Source organism: Acomys minous (genome assembly GCF_964271855.1).
Source record: "Acomys minous genome assembly, chromosome: 7".
NCBI classification, from domain to species: Eukaryota; Metazoa; Chordata; class Mammalia; order Rodentia; family Muridae; genus Acomys; species Acomys minous.
In genome coordinates, this window is record NC_140488.1 from 42,102,937 (window position 1) to 42,126,434 (window position 23,498).

At 38.3% G+C, this 23,498-nt stretch overlaps 1 protein-coding gene across 2 annotated transcripts in view; it reads left to right on the forward strand.

The window, feature by feature from the left end:
• The window catches only part of CHRDL1 (chordin like 1), a 92,016-nt gene extending 70,769 nt beyond the window's left edge, over nucleotides 1-21,247 (forward strand). For both annotated transcript variants that reach the window (XM_084790411.1, XM_084790412.1), the window contains exons 7-9: nucleotides 9,643-9,710; nucleotides 17,154-17,322; nucleotides 20,600-21,247. In XM_084790411.1, the coding sequence (XP_084646537.1) occupies nucleotides 9,643-9,710; nucleotides 17,154-17,322; nucleotides 20,600-20,841 (479 nt within the window). In that variant the 3' untranslated portion in view covers nucleotides 20,842-21,247. The remainder of the gene's footprint in view (nucleotides 1-9,642; nucleotides 9,711-17,153; nucleotides 17,323-20,599) is intronic.
• Nucleotides 21,248-23,498: the final 2,251 nt, after the last annotated feature.

Consider the following 23,498-nt stretch of genomic DNA (forward strand, 5'->3'; position numbering starts at 1 on the left):
TAATCTCCACAGACAGAGCTTTACTTCTAGTCCTTCTTGTGGGAACAGATCCTGGTACTGACTGTCTTCAATTCTCTTGCCATGATTTAAACTTTCCCTTTTAGTGATACCTCAGAAGCCGCCGATGAAAGCTCATTATTACTGATCATGTATTGTCCCTTCATATGCTTGACAATTCATTAAACTCTTCCTTCAGCATCTCTAGCCTAAATGCACCAATTTCTTTCATCTTCCTTTATAAAGACTAAATCCCCCACTTTTATAAAAATTGTTTTTTCTGTGCCTCCAATTTCTTTACATCTTTCAGTTGTATATAATGTGCTTGAAATGCCTTTGAAGTTCCCATTTCTGAAGCACCTAGTTATTTTTTTCTGTTGAAATGATGTTTGTACAAAGGTGTATCTTGTAGAAGCGTATTACTCACACAGCAGGGAACCCAGACACTTCTCCCCTATGCTGACCACCCTAACTGCAGGCCAAATACTGAAGGGAAAAAAAACAACCTTTTGAGTGCTGAACTTGCAAACCTTCATATAAAGGGCCCCATTGAGACAGCCTGTCTGCACTGTCACCAAACACTAATTCTCGCCTTTCTCCCTGGGTCAGACGGCAATCTTAGACTCCGGGTTGAATCCCAGCCCCAGCCTCAGTTGTTTAGACATGTCTGTGAGGCTGGGACAGTCAGGAGAGTGTTGGCAGGGTGCGTGTCATTGCTGGCACTTTAGCAAACCTCATCTGGAATGGAAGCATAGTGCAAATAGCTGCTAGAACCGTAAGAGAAACTTTATCAGAAGAAAACATCTCTTCAGAGATTGTACTACTGCCATATATGGGGCAGGCAGACCTCAAACTAAACCCACACCCAGTGTTCCCCCACCATTTATCATTTCGGCTTCCCGTCTCCTGCCTATGTTGCCAAGTGAAAGGGGAAGGCTGTGTACTTGGACTATGGACAAGGGAGAAGAATTTGGGAGAAGCTGCTAAATATATTCAAAGCCAATCATGTATTTTATAGATCATGTGGATATGTAACACTTACTGCTCACCAGGCAGGACCTAAGTGCTTACATGCAGCGTTAACTCACTCGGTCCGCACAACCGTAATGGGAATTATTTTTATTGCTATTCTACAGCTACGAAGTAGAGACAAAGATCCTATGCGATCTGCCCCAGAGTAAGTGACCAAAAGGCAGAATCAAAAACAAAAAAACAAAAAAAAACAAAACAAAACAAAAAACAAACAAACAAACAAAAAACCCCGATCACAGTCATTCCGATCTCAAAGTCCCAAATTAGTAATCACCACAATAACTGTTGGGATATACTTTTTATCTACTGGCATCATTATATGCTAAAGTCTTCTCTTTCCTAGAAAAAAAAAAACCCACATGTCCTAAGAGCAAGTTCCAGGACTGTTTTTGTTCACCATCTTATCTGTAGTTCTGAAAAAGGCCAGGTACATAGTAGCTGCTTAACAAATGTCTCCTGGGTGAATGGAAGTAGATACCTACACCCAAGATTCTTTGAGCATGGAGAGAAAGGTGGGGTGAGTAGGTCCCCTCCAGCTGTGAGTGAATAGGCTAGGGCCCTACAGAGAAGAGTGGGAGGTACAGCTTACTCTTAAGAGGATTTTTTCTATTATGTGACATATATGTGGCTTTTCATCCTTTACTGAGGACATATTCTTATTGCCATAGTGTAAATGTGTCCCAACAGTTAGTGAGGCAATTACTAATTTGGGGCTCTGGAGTTAGAATGCCTGGGTTCTCTTTTATTTTGTTTTCTTTGCCTCTTATTCCCATAGATTCGTGTACGAATCACATAACTTACAGCATATACCATATGGCACCTAGGATAGGTGTTATAAAAGTCAGTATCTGAAAGGAAGGGGGTGGTCCTAGTCCAGAATGTAGGACCAAAATCCCTGGAGTAACTCCCTTCCATCAACTTCTGTGATTTCCAGATCACTTTGTGCACTCCAGGATGAGGAAGGGGGAGGTCTAAAGTAAGGGAGAAAACTGGTGATAGCCCTAATACTCTCAGAATTGTTCAATAGCCTGAAGCTACCATGAAACGAGCACTCCCAATCTGTGATGTTCTATATCGTATGTTCTCCCGAACACTTTAATCTTTTGTTACTTGTTTGGGTAGGTGAGCGCACAAGGTTGGTTGTTCTTTTTGCTTTTGCTTTTGTTTGTAAGCTTGAAACAGAATGTCCCTATATAGAACTAGGCTTGTTTCACATTTGTGACCTTCTTGCCTCAGTTTCCCTAATGCCAGGAAACAGTGGCTCATACAGTTTTAAAAGGGAATATTCCATCCTACTTGTACTAGAGTAATTTTTAGCTTAGTATATTCTCATCTACACTCGAAAACACATTGAAGTACAACATTTTCAAGGATACACAAAAGTCTAACCACTGTTAGTAATATCTTTTTAAAAGTACATCACTAGTGGTCAGGACTATGGAACCATCTTAGAGATTTTCCAGTGTTGCTTGCCTCCCCTGACCCTTATCTCGAACCTTAATATTCCATGGAAATGTCCTAGGTTGTTTCTGTTTTCTCTCCATGCTTTGTTCTCAGAATTCCACTCTACATGATCCTATATCTCAGGACACATACACCCCCTTCTAACATCATGCAACTTATTTCTAGGCCATTGCATCCTTTAGACAGTGGATGGGACATTACTGATTTTCATATAGAATTGAAATTAGTAGCCTTCTGTTCTAATTGGCCATCTGGGATATTCTGCCAGGGTCAATGATATCCTATCCTTTTGTGTAGTTGTGTGATTGTGTGTCTGGTTATAAAAATAAAGAATTCCCAGGGCAGGATTTCACAACAATTATTTCTTTATGGGTGCTTAAAGCCACTTTTTTTTCCTTAGCCACATTCCTTTTTTACGTACTTCTAGGAATCCTTTGGCTTGCCAGAAGCTCACTATTGGGTGTGCCCATTGCTTGCATTAAAATAGTCTCAATGAGCCTGGACCCTAACATGTATAGGAATCAGTCTGACTTCTTTATCACCAGCATAAGCAGATTGTAAAGAACCGTGGGAAAGATCGGTGACGCCAAGCAGAGGCACCTTATCTGAATATTACCCACATTCTAGCCATAAGACTTTACAGAGTATACTCTCCATAGCAAGGTTACGTGGACAGTATGTATAATCATTTAGTATGTTTCACAGACATAGCTAGCAGGATTACATTCACCTTTTGTCTATTAAAAGCAGGTGCATGTCCACTACTTCTACCAAGTAGCCCACTCTTCTTTGGTTATGTCAAAGCTAAAGCACTGCTCATAAAAAGAAAGGAAATGGCCAAAGAATTTTTTTTCATCTCCAGAATATCTAAGCTGTAAACATGGGTAAATCCCTTCTGTCTAGCTTGATTTGGTTGGTTGGTTGGTTGATTGTTTGGTTGGCTGATTGGTTGGTTTGTTTGTCTTTTACTTTCTGATGTGTTGGCACAGGGCTCTATTTAGGTACCTGGAATTTTAACACTCTACATTATGGCTATAAAATTGAACTGCTTCCCAATGAAACAGATAGGTACTATCTTAAGTTTTGTTTAGCCAAATAAGTAAAGGGGTTTTAATAATATCCAAAAACGTATTTCCTAAAAACCTGAAAATAAAGAGAGGTTGGGATAAATATGAAAGAACTTAAGCAAGCTTAGGAAATCTGAGCTGCCTCCTTTGTCATATATATTAATATGTACGTGTATATGTATATATGCCTCTATCTTGTGTGTCTAATGTCTGTGCATATGTGTTTATGTTCAGAATCATGGCCTCTGATGATTTGGAAACAAAATGTTCCTCTTTGTGAGGGCTAAATTATTTCCTTACTAGACTCTGCTTGCTTATTTAATATAGACTCTTTCTTCTGTTAAATACCCAAACATTTGAAGGAGTGCCTGAAGTTTGCTTCTCCCCACTATATGTCAGCTATTTTTTTAGGAGAAGGAAGAAAAATCAATAGAGAGAAAGTAATGGAGGAAGGGTTATAGACAATGCTTACATGATAATTTCCATGTGCTAGGTACTGTTCCAAGCATTTTCTATATATACTAACTTATTTTTCAAAAACCTATAAAGTAGGCATTATTGCATTGGTTTAATTAATAAGGAAAATGACACACATGAAGTTGATAGATTTGTTCAAAGTCACACATGCAGAAAGAGGAAACCTAGGATTTGCAGTTAGACTGCTGTTGCACTCTGCTCTCTTAGGCATTTAATACGTACTGCCTTTCAACTCAGAGAAATTAGGCAACTTTGAGAGCTCTGTTGTCTCTGAGGCTACTGGAAAATACAGTCTTTTTGATGATTCTGTCTCTAGGGACTAGATATGGGACTCTGGGAAGCTATGGACCCATTTTAAATGATGGGTTTGGATCTCTTTAGCCACATACACATGAAAGACTAGAATGTTGGACATGCGCACCAGACACTTACTGATTGCTTTACCGTATACCTCTGAAACTCCGCTGCAAATGGGTTCATGCTCACTATGCAGTGTTATAAAAGTATTGTTCATTTTTCTGGGTAACTGCCTTGCGTGTGGCAGGTGGAACTCTCCTGATGGCTTTCTCTGTGTTTGATCTTCCATTTTTCCTCAAAATCTCTTTCACTATTTGCCACTATTCTGGCAGTTTCAACTCATTCCTCTGAAAATGGTCAGCTACCGCCCCCAACCCTGATGATTTATTTCTTTTCTTAATGATGATTACACTAACTATATACTTTGTCACTTAAACCTAACATTTCAGAAATCAAGAGATGATGTCTTAATAATTGTGCCCGACAGATCAAAAGAGATAATAAAACTAGGTTAGCCTAGATAAATTAGGCCTTATGGCCACCATTTTTCTGATGTCCTATCAGAAGTGACCACACACTGGCATACTTTTCTGTTGGGAGCCTATCTTGTTGTACACATAGTCTTTTTGAGAAAGCAGATTTTGCTTCCTTGATCTACTCAAGCAAACCAGAGATTAATGAAAGTCTAAGTTATAAACAGTCTGAATTTCAGGCTAGCTTTTGACCATTTTTCAAATGCTTGTTCTCCATTTCTCCCATTACGAGAAAGCCCAGCCCTTCCAACCCCATAGTATATGGCTCAGAGCATAATTGAGATTTGAATGAACAACACATGTGGCTTTTAAGGTTAAATGAATATTGTTTGACATACAGTACACTAGAGTTGTTTTTCATTTTGGTCTAAAAATCGGTTAAAATTACATCTTGTTGCTTCTCAGAATTAACTAGAATCCATCTGTCTCCATTAGAATCACTGTTCTTTTTGTTTTGTTTTTTTCAAAACAATGGTTGAAAGAAAAAAATTTTCATATCACTCAAGACAAATTGTCGGGTGAATTTGGAAGATAGTTTTTAGGTTGTTCATGTCTATCTTCCCCATGACATAATAACTAAGATTATAAATGGATATGTATCAATTTTTAACTATTCAGACAGACACAACTCAGGTCTAGAGAGCTACTTTTAGACATACAAAGTATAAGCATCTAAAATGATCATTCAGCCTGTTGACGGTTTCAGTTAGGGTAAACTTTTTGCAGCTATTTACTAAAGTCTTCAAACCTAGGTAATGTTATTTTGATGACTTCTAAATCTCAAAAGTGACAGAAATACTAGCAATCTCTGATATAGGTTTTATATAGGTGTGTGTGTGTGTGTGTGTGTGTGTGTGTGTACTCAGAAATAATGGCTTGAGTACTTTTTCAGTTGGTAAGATACATTATTATATGCACATGTATCTGTTTGTATGTGCTCAGATTTGCAAATAAGGCTGTGGCACATTCATCTGGCCTTGTTTTTACAGGATATTGATCTACTGCTGCCATTCTTGACAGTCTTGCATTTGCTTTGTCATCTTAAGTTTCTGCCTAGTTGTGACTGTGTGGTTCTGTCATGCTTCTGCATTTTAACTCGACTCCTTAAGTACTTGAAGGCTCTTTAGTAAGAAACCCTTTCAAAGCTGAAATTCTGAGATGGCTTGGCTAAGAAACCTTTTGTTTGCTAATATCAGTTAGAAAATGATTAAAAGTGAATTTGGTGAAGAGAGCTGTTCTGTGATTTTTTTTTTTTTTTTGTAATTTATTTTCTCTCTTCAGCTACTCAGATCTGGCTTGGAGCCATATCATGAAGCTTTATTACTTTTCATTTTACCATTTGCTGGTAAATCCCTTTCTAGTTTCTAATCTTTTCTCTGGTCTACTTTAATTTGGCTCAGACCCACCACTGCCAAGTAAAACAGGGCACACAGATTCAGTTTATCCCTACTCAGTCACCGTCAAGGACACTGAACACCTCTCCAAATTTTCAGGCTGACAATCATTTCATTTGGCTTCCATTTTCTTCTCTGCTTTCGTCTTCCATGATCACATCAGTCTTAATACTTTCTTTTGTTCTCCAGCCAGGTGACTCAGCTCTCCTCCCAGAGTAGTGTGCAAGGATGCACGGCCTAGCATCTGTTATCATAGCTACCTACTGGTTATACTCTGAAGCTTTAGTGAGTCCCAGCTAGTCTACAGTCTGCTCCTAAAAGCTTTCCCAGGTATAAGTTGTACTATAGGACACTCTACCTAAACTTAATAGCAAGGTGAAATGTGAATTCTTCAACCTTGTGTTGATGCCCCCACATTATTTACAACCCCTCTTTAATCTCAACAGCACCCTACTCTTCACCTTCCTTCTTCCCCATCACCCCTTCTCTCTGATCAATTACCAGCCCCATTTTCCCAATCTGAAATTTCTATTCAAACCATACCTGCTTACTTCCTCCAGTATGTGGCTTGCTATTTCCAAAGTGCTACCTCTTTGAAAATGCCATTCGTTTTGGCTGATGTACTCTGTCCACAACAGTCGCCCTGTAAGCACTTCTATAGCTGCCTCTAAAACATATGTCACAGTTCATTTAAGATGCTTTTCCATGATTCCATCTGACTTGCTCTTCTTCCCACTCAATATGCCCTAAGCATATATATTCCATTTGTTTTTCCAGATGCTGACGTTCATGTGCTTTTTAATCTGTACCTTAAACTGATTTCTAGTCACTTCCAAATACAGCATGAATATCTTGAGGGCAGGGGCCCAGCATGCTTTGTCTCACTTGCCATAGTATCAGTCTTTCCACTTATGCAGCATTCAAGGCTCATTATTTGACTATTCAGCATTATCTCCAGTCATAGCCAACTCTCACTGTAGCCAGCCATAGTTTCCACATAGGTATTCATGTAGTCTTTGTCTATCATCTTCACTAACACAAGAAGAAAACTTCTTTATATATGCATCCAACTTCATTGAAGAGCTCATCAAAACCTAAACTATTGGCCCTTATCCCATAGTTTCTGTTCAGTAGGTCTGGGGTGAGATCCAAACTTTTGAGTGCCTAACAAATTCCCAGATGATGACAGAAAGACCATACTTTGGAAAGTAGTGACCAAGAAGATACAAAGATAGCCTAAGACACACTCTCTCCTTTCAAGTAAATTACAGTTTGACCGTGAAAGACTATGAAACATTTAGCAGCCAAAACTATTTATAATGTTTTGTCATTCATTCATGTGACTAATGCTAAATGAATTACTATGTGTTAATTGCTATTGTCAATGGTAATATTACATCAATGATCAGGATAGACAAAAATCTTGATTTTCATGGTGAAATTATAATGGGAAAAACAAAATGAACAAAATTTTAAAAATATAAGGCACTTATGAGTACTAGGGAGGAAAAGAGTAGAAAAGACATACCAAGGTGGTCAGAGGTTTCCAGGTTCCATCATTTGACGATGATGCTGTCACAAACAATAAAGAATAAATCACGCTTTCATAGGATGAATATGATTATTCAGGAATGTGGAGGCCTGCAGTTTGGGTGCTAATTTCCATGAACATTGTTTAACTATGAATAACTACTTCTACCTTCTGAGCTTTGGTTTCTTCATCTATTCAGTTAACACTTGGACATGACTGGGTCTGACTTTTTCTACATTTCTAGGATATTAAGTCTCTCAGGCAATCAGAACTAAGTCAATGATTTGGGCACTGTACCTCAAACCTGTAATCCTAGCAAGTGTGAGGTTGAGGCAGGAGGCATTCAAACTAATTTTCAAGCCTTTTCAAGCCCTGAAATACTATATAAAGTTCCCCAATATAACCATCATATTCTGAACCAGTTAACATGTTACTATTTAGTTGCAAGGTTTTGAAAAGCTGGGAGATGAATTATAACAAAAAGAAAATTTCTATTTTTTAGTATTCTGTGTCCTGTTCAACAGAAAGTTCTTGTTTAGCATAATATGTTACATATACATTATGTATTACATATACTTACATGTATGCTTGTATGGTCATAGATAACCAAACTTCTTGAAAATTACCCAATTTTTTATTTAATTTTAATTTATGTGCGTTAAATCAACTAATGAATACCACTATCCTTTGTAGGCTTATATTTCACAAAACCTTAGTGTAAAATCTTTCTCTTAGAAGTGGTTAAACTCTGAGTTGTGTGTGGTGATGCATACCTGTTATTCCAGCACTTAAGAGAGAATGAAGGATCATGGGCTCCAGAACAACCTCGACTACATAGTGAGTTCTAGGTTAGCCACAACCGCATAGCAAGGCCTACCTTACGATGAAGCCACAGCTATTCTGGAAGACTTCAGTAATGGGGGATTTATTGTCCAAAAAAAAAAAAAGAGTCATATAGAACTAGAGAAATGTGTGTCACATCAAAACCAAAGCTGTTTTATTACTATAGCTCTGTCATATAGCTTAAAATGTGACATGGTAACCCCCACCACATTATTCTTTTTATTTGGGATTGCTTTGGCTTCCATATAAACTTTAGAAAATTTCCCTAATTATATATCTGTGTAGATATGTGTACATGTTCATATTTGTGTGTGTGTGTGTGTGTGTGTGTGTGTGTGTGTGTGTGTGTGTGTGTAATAAGAAAAACTAAAGAAGAAGAATGCATGAACTTGAGAGCAAATGAAAGAGGGACAGGGGAGAAATTGGAGGGGAAGGGAAGAGTGGAAATGTTGCAAATATAGCAAGCCTATATGAACTAAAATATATGAAAAATAAAAAAGACAGCATTTTGGATATTTCTTGCATAAATACTCCAATCACAGCATGTTTTCCTTTTACTTTTAAATCAATTCACAGCTTCTCAGAGACATAATGGTGAACTTGGTCCTGACCAATGAAAACTTTAAAACTCACTGTTTAAGGGTAGGATAAACACAGATTAAATACGATCTGCAAAATACTTAGCTGTCACTAGAATAAAATAAGTGAAAGTGATGATGATGGCTATATTAAGGTGAAAAGTGATTATTTTTCCTTTTATATTCCAAGTTCTGGATAACGTTACCAGTTGATATATTTAGAAAATGATAACTTTCTTCTGAGTTGTTTTGAATTGAGAGGCCCACCCAGGGAAAATTTTCACTGCTGTTTCTTGAAGGGTAGCCACAGAGCTAAAATGCCTTGAGAACTTTAGAAACATAGTTTCAAAAATGTGGCGGGGTCAAAAGGGTGATAGTTTTCCCTTCCATGTATGTATGATTATTTCTTTATTCCTTTTTAATAAACAGGGGATGGAGAACTGTCGTGGGAACATTCTGATGGTGATATCTTCCGGCAACCTGCCAACAGAGAAGCAGTAAGTGTGAAGAGCTTCAATATTTCCACACTCTACAGCGGCAAGCCAAGCTTTTCTCTCCCCATGGCTATTACGCTGTCAAATGCAAAAGAGGACCCATTTCGAACATCATTTTTTCCCTCATTCCTCAGAAAAATTAAATGATGTCATCACCAACTCCTACACATTTGTCATTGGTAATTAGGGCCAGAACATGAGCACAAAGCAACTTTGGCCTTTTGTCTATGTCAGACCTGACAAGTCCGTATGCTCCCTCTAAGGAAGACAGTCACTACCTCTGTTCTCAACAAGGAAGACTGTCAGTGGGTTTTTAACATAGTCCACTTCATCCTTTTGGTCAGATTCCTTATAAACCTGAGAACTTTGGGTCATGCAGTTAAAAGAAAAGAAAGATTGTGGGCCAGATTCTTGCCCCCACCACCTTATCCTTATTTCTGTTGTTAGCACAAATCTCAGAATAATCCTGACAAGTAGGTCTATCTTTCTATATGTATGTATGTATGTATATGTAATATTTTCATAGGTATCATTATATATAGCTAATAGTGTAAGTTTAATCACTTAACAAAATAGACCACCTCTAAGAATGAATTTCTAAGAAGAGTAATTCTTCAAACATCTTAAAATTTACAAAGGAAATGCTCTAGATCAAAGAATGAATAACATTAAGGAACATATAAAAAGTGTTTCCAATATACAAGGGTGTTTGTCATTGCACACAAGCATGTGTTCAATAAACCTTCTCTATAAGAACTACTTTTTAAAAATCATTACTGAATTGTTTTCATAAGTTTAAAATAAATGAACAGAAATATTTATCAATATAGGCCTGGCTACATACACCCAATTATTGGCATATTATAATGTTATTAATAAGAATATAACACTGGTTGACAAGATGGCTCAGCAGGCTCCAGAACCCACATCATGAGAGAACCAATTTGACTTTTCCTCTGACCTGCACACACAAACATACCATTGTCCATGTGTTAACATACATAATAAATAATAATTTTTAAAAAGTAAAAATGTATCTAAATGTAGTAAAGCAGAAAGAAACTCAAACACATAATAAAACAAATATAAAATTTGTGTGTGCATTTATAAAAAATGTATAACGAGAACTATCTGAAAGATCAATATGATAAGATAGTAGAGAGATAGAAATAGACATGAGGAAAAGCATAATTTTATTCTCAACTTTATCTTCTGGGATTTTAAAAATGTTTTTCCATGGTGTGAATTAATTTTACAATAAATAAAGTTAACTGATTTTGTAAAATCTTAGAAAATTGGAGTAAGACAGGAGACTAATTATAGAGCAGGTTATGTTCATAAATACAACAGGCATGATGAAGGAGTTCACAGAATTTGCTATTGAGTGACAGATGCAAATATCACCATATCACTTAGGCTAGGATTCACTGCCATCCCAGGGGCTAGTTCTGACTTGCATACCCCATAGTGCCAACACCATACCAAAAGCTTTAGCAGTGATAGTACATAGTTTCAATTTACTCTACTTCTTGGTGGTATTGCTTTCTGAACTTTGTTATTTTAGAGTTAGTGTAGAATTGTGAACAAGGTGGAAAAGCAATACTCTGGAGATCTCACAAAAGCAACATATATCACAGAAGGAAGATTGAATTCTCACTTCGGGGAAAGATTGTCACAGTTCCACTCTGTCTGATTTAGAATGAGATTCCAATACAGATCCTAACAAAACATGGTAGCAGTCTCAGTTTTCTGTGTTGTGAATTTTCTCTTGTCTTCAAGCCAGTTTTTTGTTTTGTTAAGAAGTTAAGAGCAACTGCATTAGTGGTTGTCAGCTACATGACATTCAAAACTTTCACTCCAGTCACCTTATGCTGTTTAGCTTCCACGGTAAGCGCTGAGACCACTTCAGTAGTCTTGCTGGGAAATGTTGCTCTCCTTTTACTTCTTTCATGATGCCCAGAAGCCCCATATCTTGTCTTTGAGCTTCCCTATTCCTCTTAAAGTACAATAAGGGATGACTTAATCTAGATTTGTAGCAAGAAGAGCAAACACTTGGGACTGGTAGACCATAATGGCCATATGGTTCCACTTTATTATGGATGATGAGTTTCCTTTGTTCTGAGGGAATTTGATATTGTGGAATATGATTTGGATAATGCATAGCATCTGTAGTCATGGAAAATATGTACCTGGCACATAGTAGGCACCCAGTAAATAAACATCTACTGAGTGAAAGGGTATATAAGGTAGAATGAAATATGTGTGAGGAATTGTGTTCCCTGACCCTGTAAATGACATTAAATTTACCATTAAGCTAGTGAAAAGTTTGGTATATTCCTTAATTATCATTACCATTGCTATGATAAGACACTGTGATCAAAACAAGTCATGGGGGAAAGGGTTTATTTCAGCTTGTACTTCCAGGTGACAGTCCATCACTGAGGGAAGTCAGGGCTGGAACCCAAGCATAGCAGAGACCTGGAGACAGGAGCTGATGCTGAGATAATGGAGGGGTGATGCTTACTGGCTTGGTCCCCATGGCTTGCTCACCCTGCTTTCTAAAAGAACCCAGGACAAACAGTCCAGGGACAGCATCACATCAACCATTATCCAGCCAATGGACAGGACGTTCTCCACAGTTGAGTGGAAAGTGGGGGCTGACTTTCACAGGAACTCTGGTGCCCCATATTTGACCATGTCTTCTGGATGAGGAGGCCTAGTGGCACTCAGAGGAAGGACAGCAGGCTACCAAGAAGAGACTTGATATCCTATGAGCATATACAGGGGGAGGTAATCCCCCTCAGGAACAGTCATAGGGGAGGGGAATAAGGGGAAAATGGGAGGGAGGGAAGAATGGGAGGATACAAGGGAGGGGATAACCATTGAGATGTAACAAGAATAAATTAATAAAATATATTAAAAAGAAAATGTCCAATAGGCATGTGTACATCCTGATCTTATGGAGGTATTTTTTTTCAATTGAGGTTCTCTCATCTCCAGTGTCTCTAGCTTTTGTCAAGTTGACATAAAACTAGCTAGCACAGTATACAAATAGCATGAAACAGATAAAAATCTATATGTCAGTCACATTTTCAGAAAATAACTTCAGAATGTCTATTTTACCTGTATAAATTTTTACTGAAAGGTATAGCTTTTGTGCCTCTTTAATTTCAGTGTAAGATGTTATTAATCTTTAATTTTTATAATGAAGTTAATGAAAACATTTTAAATGTTTAGGGAAAGAGATTGGCCTATTAGTTCTTCTAGCTTGTGACTGTAGGTTGATAGTGATTAACATATAATAATTTGTGGCTGTGTAGATTAGCATACATTCTGAAGACACTTTTCAAACCTAAATTTATTTTTAGCTTCAGATAGCTATAGCTTGCTTACAATTCTAAGAGATAATACAGAAAGATTCTGTGTGCCCTCTGTTCAATTTCTTCCAATTGTAATATCTCACAAATCTATAAGAAAACATTTAGAAACAAAATGCCCACTGAAGATCCTTTCGGGGCCCTAATGGTTTCCATTTCTACCAAAACACTTATTATCCCATTTAAAAGCTTGTATTTGTAGTTTCAAATGTTTATGTGGGAAGGGGTGTTCACATGAATGCAGTGCCCAAAGAGTCCAGAAGACTTGGTATCAGATCTAAACCTGGAGTTGCATCTGTTTGTGAGCCACTAAACATGGGTGCTGGGAATCAAAATAAGATCCTGTGCAAGAGCAATACATGTTAACTGCTGAGCCAGCCATCTCTTCAGCACCCCTACTCCATTATCCTTTCTTTAAAACTTTACTAATACATAAAACTTTATCAGTCATTGGAGTACCATGTAGTATTTCAATAATATATACATTGTTTAATGTTTAAATCATACTAAACGTATCTCTCTCCTCATCTATACTTTATGTGTGGTGAAAGCTTTAAAAATTCTTTCCTCTAGATGTGTCCAATATGAACTTCATTATTATTGTATATAATCAGGAGCGTGCCAGATCTTCTTGCTGCTAAGTAAGACGTAATGCTCACCTTTGCCCCATCCCTTCCTCTTCTGTACTTTTCCCTGGTAACACATCCTAATATGATCTACTTCTTTGATTACATATATGAGTGAGACCATGCAAAACTCTCATATTTTAAACACAAGAGCAAGGAAAGAATGCATTTCTGGGTGAGCCTTTGCAATGGGGAAGATTTTTCCCAGTGGAAAATATTCTTTTAGACCTACATCAAAAGTTGAACTTTCAGACTTTCAAGTTAATAAGTCAGAAGGACCAGAACATGAGCAAAATGTTACATTTCAAGTGAACTCTTTTGCTTTTTTTTTCTTCTCAAGCAGCCTTTTTACAACTAATTTTTAAGATAAGCTCCAGTTTCACTTACAATTCCAAGGTCTTGATGCCTTTTCTTCTATGCTCAAGTTTACACAGTCAAACTGGCCTGTGAACTTTTTTTATTTGGTCAGAAGAGGGACTGCAAAGCAGCCATTCTACAGACACTGAAGGTTATATTTAGGGATATGGATGTATATGCATACATGTTTTTGCATGCAGTAGCCATTAATGAAAACAGAGGCCACACATTTGAAAGGGAGCAAGGGTGGACATATGAGGATGGGCTTTCGACGGAGGAAAAGGAAGGGAGAAATGCTACAATTATAATATAATCTCAAGAGCACAAAAAGTAACACACACACACACACACACACACACACACACACACACACACACACACACACACACATCACCCCAAACAGAAAACCCTTTATGTCTGTGATTCCCTACCCCATTTTCAAATTAGATGCATCTGTAGGGTGTGTAAAATTCCTGATACCCAGGACTCACCTCAGACCAGTTACATCAGAATCTGGGAGGGACACCCAGTTCCTAGCATTTTTTTTTTACATCTCCTTAGGTAACCCATATATGCAGTCATGATAGAGTTCTATTTGTACATGTTGTTATAAATACTGTAGCTGAAAGTTCTTCTTCTTTGAAGACCTTTTAGCCAAGAGTTTGTAGACCATTCTTCCTCCCTCTTTTTCTTGCTGCTGTCTAAGTAAGACTTAATGCCCACCTTTGCCCCATCCCTTGCCTCTTCACTCTTTTCCCTGGTAACACATCCTAAATACTCAGCTCTAAATAGTCCCACTCCATCCTCAAAACCTGTCACCCAGAACAAACCCTCTCTACTCTGTGTCCTCAACTTTGCTACCTGCAAAACAGAAGATTGACAAGATGTCTTAGTTCTTTCTATCCTGTAACAAATAGCAGATAGAAGATACTTGGAAAGAGAGATTGACACCCAGATTTAAGACCTATCAGACCACCATGGCAAGGAAGGCAAGGTGGCAGGAGTGGATCAAGTTGTAGCATCTGGAGCAATGGTCGGAGCTCCCCACTGGTGTGGCTAGATGTAAAGAATTGGACTGGGACAGGAGGGAAGGATAAGTTTCAAAGGTCACATCTAGTGACCAACCTCAGACAAACAGATCTCACGTATCAGAAGTTCCACAACTTGGCCAAACAGTACCATCAGGCAAGGGCCATGTGTGAAATGGACAAGATAGTGAAGACATTTCATGCCTAAGATGAACATGTGGAGCCGAGCAGGCTACAGCAGGCCCTCTGCTCAAAATCTCCAATGCATCTGTTTGAAACCATTGTCCATCCTACTCCTCAGTGCTGAAGACCAGTTGTGCATTTTGCGCTCACCATTGTGAGTCAGAGAACGTCATGTACTTGTGACTTCTCCCAGGTCACTAAATGACTCTCTCTAATTGTATTGCTGTTGAACACCTTTCTTTCAGCAGCAGGAGGACACCCACCCAGCAAACCTCCTTCTTTGTGTTATTTTGGCCAAATGTTGTCAAACAACAGGAAGGAAAGAACATCCTGTAATGGCTTTTGTGGAATGCAACCGCTTATGACAAACAGAGACATAAAAACCGTTGTGGGGATGAGATGTTTGCCCTGAGAATCTTATCCATGTGCATGATAACAAATTGGAGCAAATTCTTGTTTGTGTGGATTGTTATGGCACTGTGCCAGAATGGAGTCTTAGATACAGATAATAATGTTTTCTGTCTGAAGTCCAGCTTCTGATCACTTTTCCCTTCTCCCAAAGCAAATTTTTCCAGAGGATGTGCTTAGGATACGTAGCAAAATAAGTCTGTTTTATGGTAAGCCCCTAACTACGTGAATTTGTCTGTTACCTCCATCAAAAGATCTTCTTTTTGAACTGCCTGTGATGTCCTTTCATGGGCTTGCCGTCATAGCCTGAGTCTCTACAACCACGCATACTAATGCTCTAAGCCTTAAGGTTTCATTACTACTCAAGACATTCCCCTTCAACCTGCACTCTACCGCAGCTCCAGGGGGAAAGAGGAAGAAGAAAAGCTGGTCTTACCACAGCCTTGAGCTTTTGATGAAAGACTAGCTAACGGTTGCTGTATTAGTACTGCAAGACTCACCACTTTCCTTGGGAAAGTAATTTTATTCTCTTAGCAGCTATGGATGAGTGCAGTCTAGATATTACACATTGGTCTAGGCACTGGAGAGGTAGCAGTGAGTAAACCAAAGTCTCTGACTCTGGAGAACCTGCATCTGATCAGTGTTGTGTATCAGCGAAGTGCTCTTCTGCCTGTAGCCTGTGTTTATACTTTCAGGATACATTCTTGAGACCCTATTTCCCTCCCATCTTTTCCTCATCTCTAGGTCACTTACACATAACAGGGTTTAGTGCTCTGAAACAAATTGTTGATTAAGTCATTTTTCTGTTAAAAAAAAATCTCTCAAAGACTTCCATACTCCCACCTTTGTCTTCAACCAAATACAGTATTTAACCCTTAGCTTTTCATTTAAAGTCCTCCACTGCCTGGCTCCAACCTCCTTTTGGAATGTTATCCTTCAGTTGTTCCCTTTTAAGGACTCTGTGTTCTTTGCTACACCTTCTCAATTTGGAAATGTCTGCCTGGAATATTCTCCACGAAATGCCTATGTTTTTTTTTCCAAAGGCTTCCCACTGTTCGTGGCCCCATCACAAACTCTCTCCAGTATCTCTCCTTATAATTTAACCATCACTTAGTACATTGTCTTGTGACCTGTTCCCTTCTGCCTTGTTTTGCAGAGTAACAAACTGGGAAGTGTAAGTCTCTTAGCAGGAAGGCGCTTTAGCCTTTGGGGATGTTTTCTTCCTTGGAGATTTCTCTATGAATCTAGTCCAATCTACAAGGAAAGAAGAAAATCTCAGCATATTTTCAGTGCTGCTTTCTTGTAGTCACATCCTTACCTTTGCTGTTAAATGAAGATATATAGTTCAGATCTGAGTTCATCACTAAGAATCAAAGTTACTAACTTGCTGCCAGCGTATATAACTCAGTGCCTGCCATCTCACTCTTGATATTTGTTTTAGACTATTTTTTTTCTTCTCATTTATAGAGACACTCTTACCTCCGTTCTCCCTATGATCCCTCGGCAAGCAGACAAGCTGGAGGTCCTCCCCGCTTTCCTGGAGGCAGAAGTCACCGGGGAGCTCTTATGGATGTCCAGCAAGCATCAGGGACCATTGTGCAGATTGTCATCAATAACAAGCACAAACATGGACAAGGTAAAGGGCATCCTCTTCAGGGTGCCTTATCTTTAGAGACAGAACCTGGAACATAACATCTTATCCCATAAAAAATGTATACGCACCTATGGATAGCTTAATGTGAAGTCTGCAAAACGGATATGAATAAGTTACTTGGGAGGGCTTGTAGGATTTTCCCCAAATGTACCCTGTGTGCTTATGAAGCAGCCACTAGCACTTTTTCAGTGCCTCTGGGAGTTAGAGGTCATTTGGGAAAATCCACTATCTTTAATAGGAAGGCCACCCAACATTCAGAGGTACTTGGTGCCAACCAATTCTGAAGCTCTTCTCAAGAGTTAAGTGTTGAGTAGCCTTTCTCCTGGGATTCTTGTTAACTATTCATGGATCCAATCTTAGAGACTTGGATTCAGTGTGGTAAATGAGGCAATCATGCTTCCAAGTGAGTGAGCCAGTGGGAACTATCCAGAAACCATCACTTGGCTGAGCACTGGGACCATTGAGCAGGATAAAACTATAGTCATGTCAACCATGAGTATGGTTGCATAAGCATTCATATATGTTCATTGGTCCAATTTTCTCCCCTCTGGCCTCCAATGCCCCAAATCCAGTAGTGGAGGTGGGAGGAGAAGAAGATCATAATATTGAGATGCTCTTCGATTCTTGGGGATCCTATCAATCAGTTCTTTGGAACAAAAGCTCAACTGGTTCCTTTTTGACATAACTGCAAACACGTTTTATTTCCATTAGGCCATTAGAGAGAAAATAAATTAAAAGGCAGTTCTTTGAACAGGATAAAAGTAAATTATTAAACCAAATGAATAAATAATATGGGTGAAAAACAATCCATTATAAATAAGTCTTAGGTTAAATATCAACAAAGCTGGTCAAGCCAACATCACATCTGTCCCTAGTTAGATGTAAATTTCAGATTATACATAAAAACATCACTTTTAAAAATCTGTGGGCTTAAGAGAAAACTGTAAATGTAATTTAATAAAACTGTGGTTATTAAAATAGATAGAAATATGTAGTATTGATCTGTGTTTGATTTGAAATGTATGACTTGTAAGTTGCAAGGCTTTCTGATACAATGTTATGGAAGTTAAGAAGAGTTAGGTAAAGATACAGTTGGAGTTTTCTATGCTAAATTACCCCTAGTAGATTCCATTTGCTCTGGAAGCATTGCAAAGCCTTAAAAAATGATTGAGGACAAAACAGACTTTGAAAGTCCCAAATACCATACTGTCCCTAAGAACGCTTCATTTCTCACAGTAGAGCCTCTTCCCCTGACTGCCTCGGCGTCCTACAAAAGCTCTGGCTGCTTTGCCTTTCTTCGTCTGACACATCCATTTGGCTACAGCCCTTCTCTTTTGACCTTTCTGTTAGAGTTCAGAGAAGAAAATCTTGTCTTCACCTTAACGCCCAAACCCCAGATGGATGATTAAAAATCATCTTCTGGAATTCTGTGGGTGGGAGGAGGCTGTCTTCCCTTCTAAGACCACATTTTAGTCCACTGCAGAGTGTGGGGTTCTGCTCAGTCTGAACTGTTCCCATAATCCAAAGATTTAGAAGGAAGATGAAGCTTAGGTAAAGAACTCTGATAGTGCTGCCTACCATGTTTTCCCTAAAATGGGCCACCCTTTGCCTGAGCTCTCTCCATATTGATGGGGTCCCTTGAGGTGCAGATCATCGGTAAAACTCACAAAAGAAAAGCAACAAGACTCCTCCATTTGAAACTTGAATCTGGCCAAAATGTTACTGAAGCCAAGTCTGCACCCTCTTGTTCAAAATGGTCTAGAAAACAATGTTAAGTGTGTGGAAGAGAGAAGAGAGATAACAGTAGGCAAAAGAGCAGCACATCTTGTCTGATTTCTGTGATTCTGTTCATATACCCGAGTCTCAGGCTTTAGATCTATTGAGACTCACTGTGCACTGGGATCTTCTCCAGGTAAGGTTCTTGGAAAACTTTACAGGGACTGACCTGTTAGAGTGCCCAGTACTTAGGCAGTGCTTGCAAAGGACAAGAAAAGGCAGCCAACATCTTTCATATCCTTTAATGTGACCCAGTGGACTTGATGAGAAAGAAATAGCCTAATGATTCATCCCAAGTCTGTGTTTCAGCCAAATCAGTCAATTCCTAGAAACGCCCCAAGTGGGACTATGTCTTCCCCCAGCCCTGCTCAAAGCAATCCACCCTACTCTAGAGATAACATTGATTAAGATGCCGACAGATCTCTTTGGGTGTGATGAGGTGATGGAAATAATGCAAGACACACCCAGACCCAATTACAGCTTGCCATGTCCACAGCCTTGGCCTTTCAGAAGTGCAGAACATTCATTCTCAGACCTCTCCATTCACAGCACTGCCTGTCCATTTGTTTTCCTGGAACCTAGCTCTATGCTATACAGTAGTAGCCTAATAGATGTAAAGCTGACATATATGAAAGGATATTATGTGTCCCTTTTTTTCATATGTTGCCCCTGCCTGTAGCCAAGGTATGTGCTTTTTTAAGGTATCTCAGAAAACATCAAGCCAAAGACCATACCTCCCATTCAACAATTGCCTGAAGGCAAGCACTTATTTGCTGTAGTCACATTTCTACAACAGCTACCAATAGGAAACTGGGGAAAATATCTGAAGATTAGAGGCATAAAATGCCATCAATTCACAAGTTACCTAACACATGTGTGTCCTTCTCACTCTTGTCTAAGCATTCATCTTCCTATACCAAAACATAATCTGGCAGCATTAAACCCCATGCTCATCTGTCTATATGGGCGGGTTAGGCTCTTATATCATGGGTGGATTTGATTTAGGATCAAGCTCAAACTGGCCCTTTGGAAAGAGATGTCATTTTTGCATCTAGCATCCTAAATGGCAAATCTCTTTGGGATATTGTTATGTCCAGAAGCACATCTACTTAAACCACACACCTTTTCTGTGGCACTCAAGATATTAAAAATACTGCATTCTGATAGATATTCTTTAACAGATGTTCAAGACAAATAGAATTCCACTTTCATATATTCATTCATTACCCCATTTAAAAATTATTTACAGATTTCCCAGATTTCTCAGACTATTTGTAAGCATCCAAAGGCTACTACAGATGTATATGGATAACTGTTGAAGGTAGCTTATTGCTCTGACAGTGCTATGGTCAGAGACTATATCTGTAAATGCACATTCTTATTCACGAAAGGACAAAGGATATTTGAGATTTTAACAAATTCATGGATATTACTCTAATTCTAGTAATTCATCTTTACTCTTTACTCCTGTGTTCTCTCCCAGTGTGTGTTTCCAATGGAAAGACCTATTCTCACGGAGAGTCCTGGCACCCGAATCTACGAGCATTTGGCATTGTGGAATGTGTCCTATGTACTTGTAATGTCACCAAGCAAGAATGTAAGAAAATCCACTGCCCCAATCGATACCCTTGCAAGTATCCTCAAAAGATAGATGGAAAGTGCTGCAAGGTGTGTCCAAGTAAAAAGGCAAAAGGTGCGTTAGCTGGTGGCCCTGCCTTCGGTTGAATTAGATCCAAACATAGTCCTGTCCAGTCTTTTTTGTGCATCCAAAACATAAATGACCAGTCATATAATTCTAATGACAATAGTTCTAGCAAGAATGAACTTCATTCTTTCCTCTTCTGAGAGACTGATGGTTGCTTTGAAGGAATTAACGACTTAGAAATATCTTGGAGAGTTTCTTGTGTCTACAACCTCACACACATGTCCAGTTGCTTAGTTCGTTCTTGTTTTTCTAAATTAGAGAGTTTATGTTATCATTGTTTTAGGAAAGCAGTCATACTTTTCCCATTTTCAATCACTAACTAACTCACTTCAAGCCACAATCCAGTACTCTTTTCAGATGAAAGATGCATGAGTTTCAATGGAGGGAAATTAGGCTCTGATCATTGACAATCCACCATATATATATATATATATATATATATATATATATATATATATATATATATATGGGCCTCATCAGCCCCATGTGAAAATTTAAAGCAATTTATCACTGTGTTCCATTTTTATATTTTACTTTGCATTTTTAAAAACTTGAGACATAGTACCTGTCTATATTTATGGGGTACGGTAGGTTATTTCAAGACATTTATACAATGTATAATTATCAATTCAGGGTAATTATCATTTTATCTCCTCTGATATTTATCCTTCAAATCTTCTAGTCATTTTGAAATTTATCATAAATTGTTTTTGATATAGTAACCCTACTGTGCTATATAAAATATAAATAACTCATTCTAATGGTGTTTTAGTATCTATTATTCAACCTCTATCTTCCCTTTACTGTCTTACAGCACTAAAATCTTATAATCACATTATTTCTCAGCTAACGACAAGTACAGTGAAGTATATAAACTGACTTTCCCAGAGTTATGAAGCTAATTGATAATACAATCAAGATTTCAAACACAGGTCACTTTCAACCAATTGTCTTTTCTATTTGAAAATATTGCTGATCTTTTCTAAAGATAAATTATTCAAATGGTGGCTTTTAAGACACAAGCATCATCTATAATATTAGCAATCATTGTCAATTTTTCACTTATAAGGGAATGGCTAAATTATGGTATAACTGCACTGTAGAATATTATGCAGACATGAAAACCATTGTAGACCAAGACTGCTGGCATGGAAATATTAAGTTTAAAAAGCAAGTGACAAAAATATGTATATTATACTTAATCTTTGTGTTTAAGAAACAGTTTGTGTGTGCTTAGATTTTTTTTAAACCTGGAAGGGACTATGACAGAATGTTTACAGAGATCATCTTTGGATAACTGACTTATTAAGTATTCCTATTTTCTTCTTTCACTTGTATTTTTTAAATTTTCAATAGTAAACATGTATTGCTTTCATCACTTGAAAACATAATAAAAGTTGTTGTTTTAAAAACCACCCTCCAGAATTCCAATTGTCAATATATTAAATATTTTGACAGACTAAATAGGTTTACCATGATGAGCTATTTTTACTTGTTTCCATACTAATAAGGTATGTTAAGATAACATATCCATTGGACATCATGGAAGCACAGCATTCCAATCTCATTCTATGAACTTCCTCTCTCTGAACCAGACCTGGATGTGTACATTTTAAATCACTCCTAAGGGACATATTGCCCTAAGAATCGCTGCATGGCCAGGGCACTTGTTCTACATATTCAGCACCTGCAAAACATTAAGGAGTATGTCATGAATTCAACCTCAAAACACGTGTTAAGTACCTACTGTAAACAAACATAGACACTGAAGAGTGAGAGATGAACTAGACAGGCAAAGGCTACTTCCTGGTTCTTGCACTGTAGTGGAAAAGAAGCACAGTGAAACCACATCAATAGCATAATTTCAACATGTGATGAGGATTGTGAAGAGAAACTGAGCAAGATCATGAGCTGGTGAATAATGCAGGAAGCATTTTCAAGACAATAGTCAGTGAAGGCTTCTTTGATTTTTCCATGATTGTGTGGAGAGTGGGAAATGCTTCTGACATGAACTCTGGTGCCCCCTATTTGGCCACTTCTCTTTGGTGGGGAGGCCTGGTGGCACTCAGAGAAAGGGTAAGCAGGCTACCAGGATGAGACTTAATAGGCTGTGGTCATATGGTGGGGGAGGAGGTCCCTTTCTGTCACAGACCTAGGGGAGGGGAATAGGGTGAAAGAGGGAGGGAGGGGAGAACGGGAAGATAAAATTGTGGGATTACAATCAGGATGTAATTTTAAAAAAATATTTAAAAAGTAAAAAATAAAAGAAGAAAACGTGATGTTTCAATAGACCCCTGGGTGACACGAAATGGTCCACAAACTGGAATTTCACACAATCAGCGGCCTCTTAAAACAATAGCTTATGATCTAGAGGAAAACAGACAAAGCGGTGAAAGGAAAAAAGAATAGTAATATTAACTATCTTGGTAGGGAAGAAATACATAAAGTTCACTAGTGGCCAAGCCTAAAGTTTTACTATAACAGATGATAGCAGGCGCCATACGTAACAAACACAGACCAAGGTAAAAGATGTAAGTTCTGCCTCTCACTTCTTACTGCTTGGCTAGCGGCCAGCCTTGTCTTTCATGTCAGTGTCCACCTACTGGACTACGACACACCCCTCTCTACAGATTTCTCAACTCACCTCTCATACCCCTGGGACTGCCCCAATAGCCGG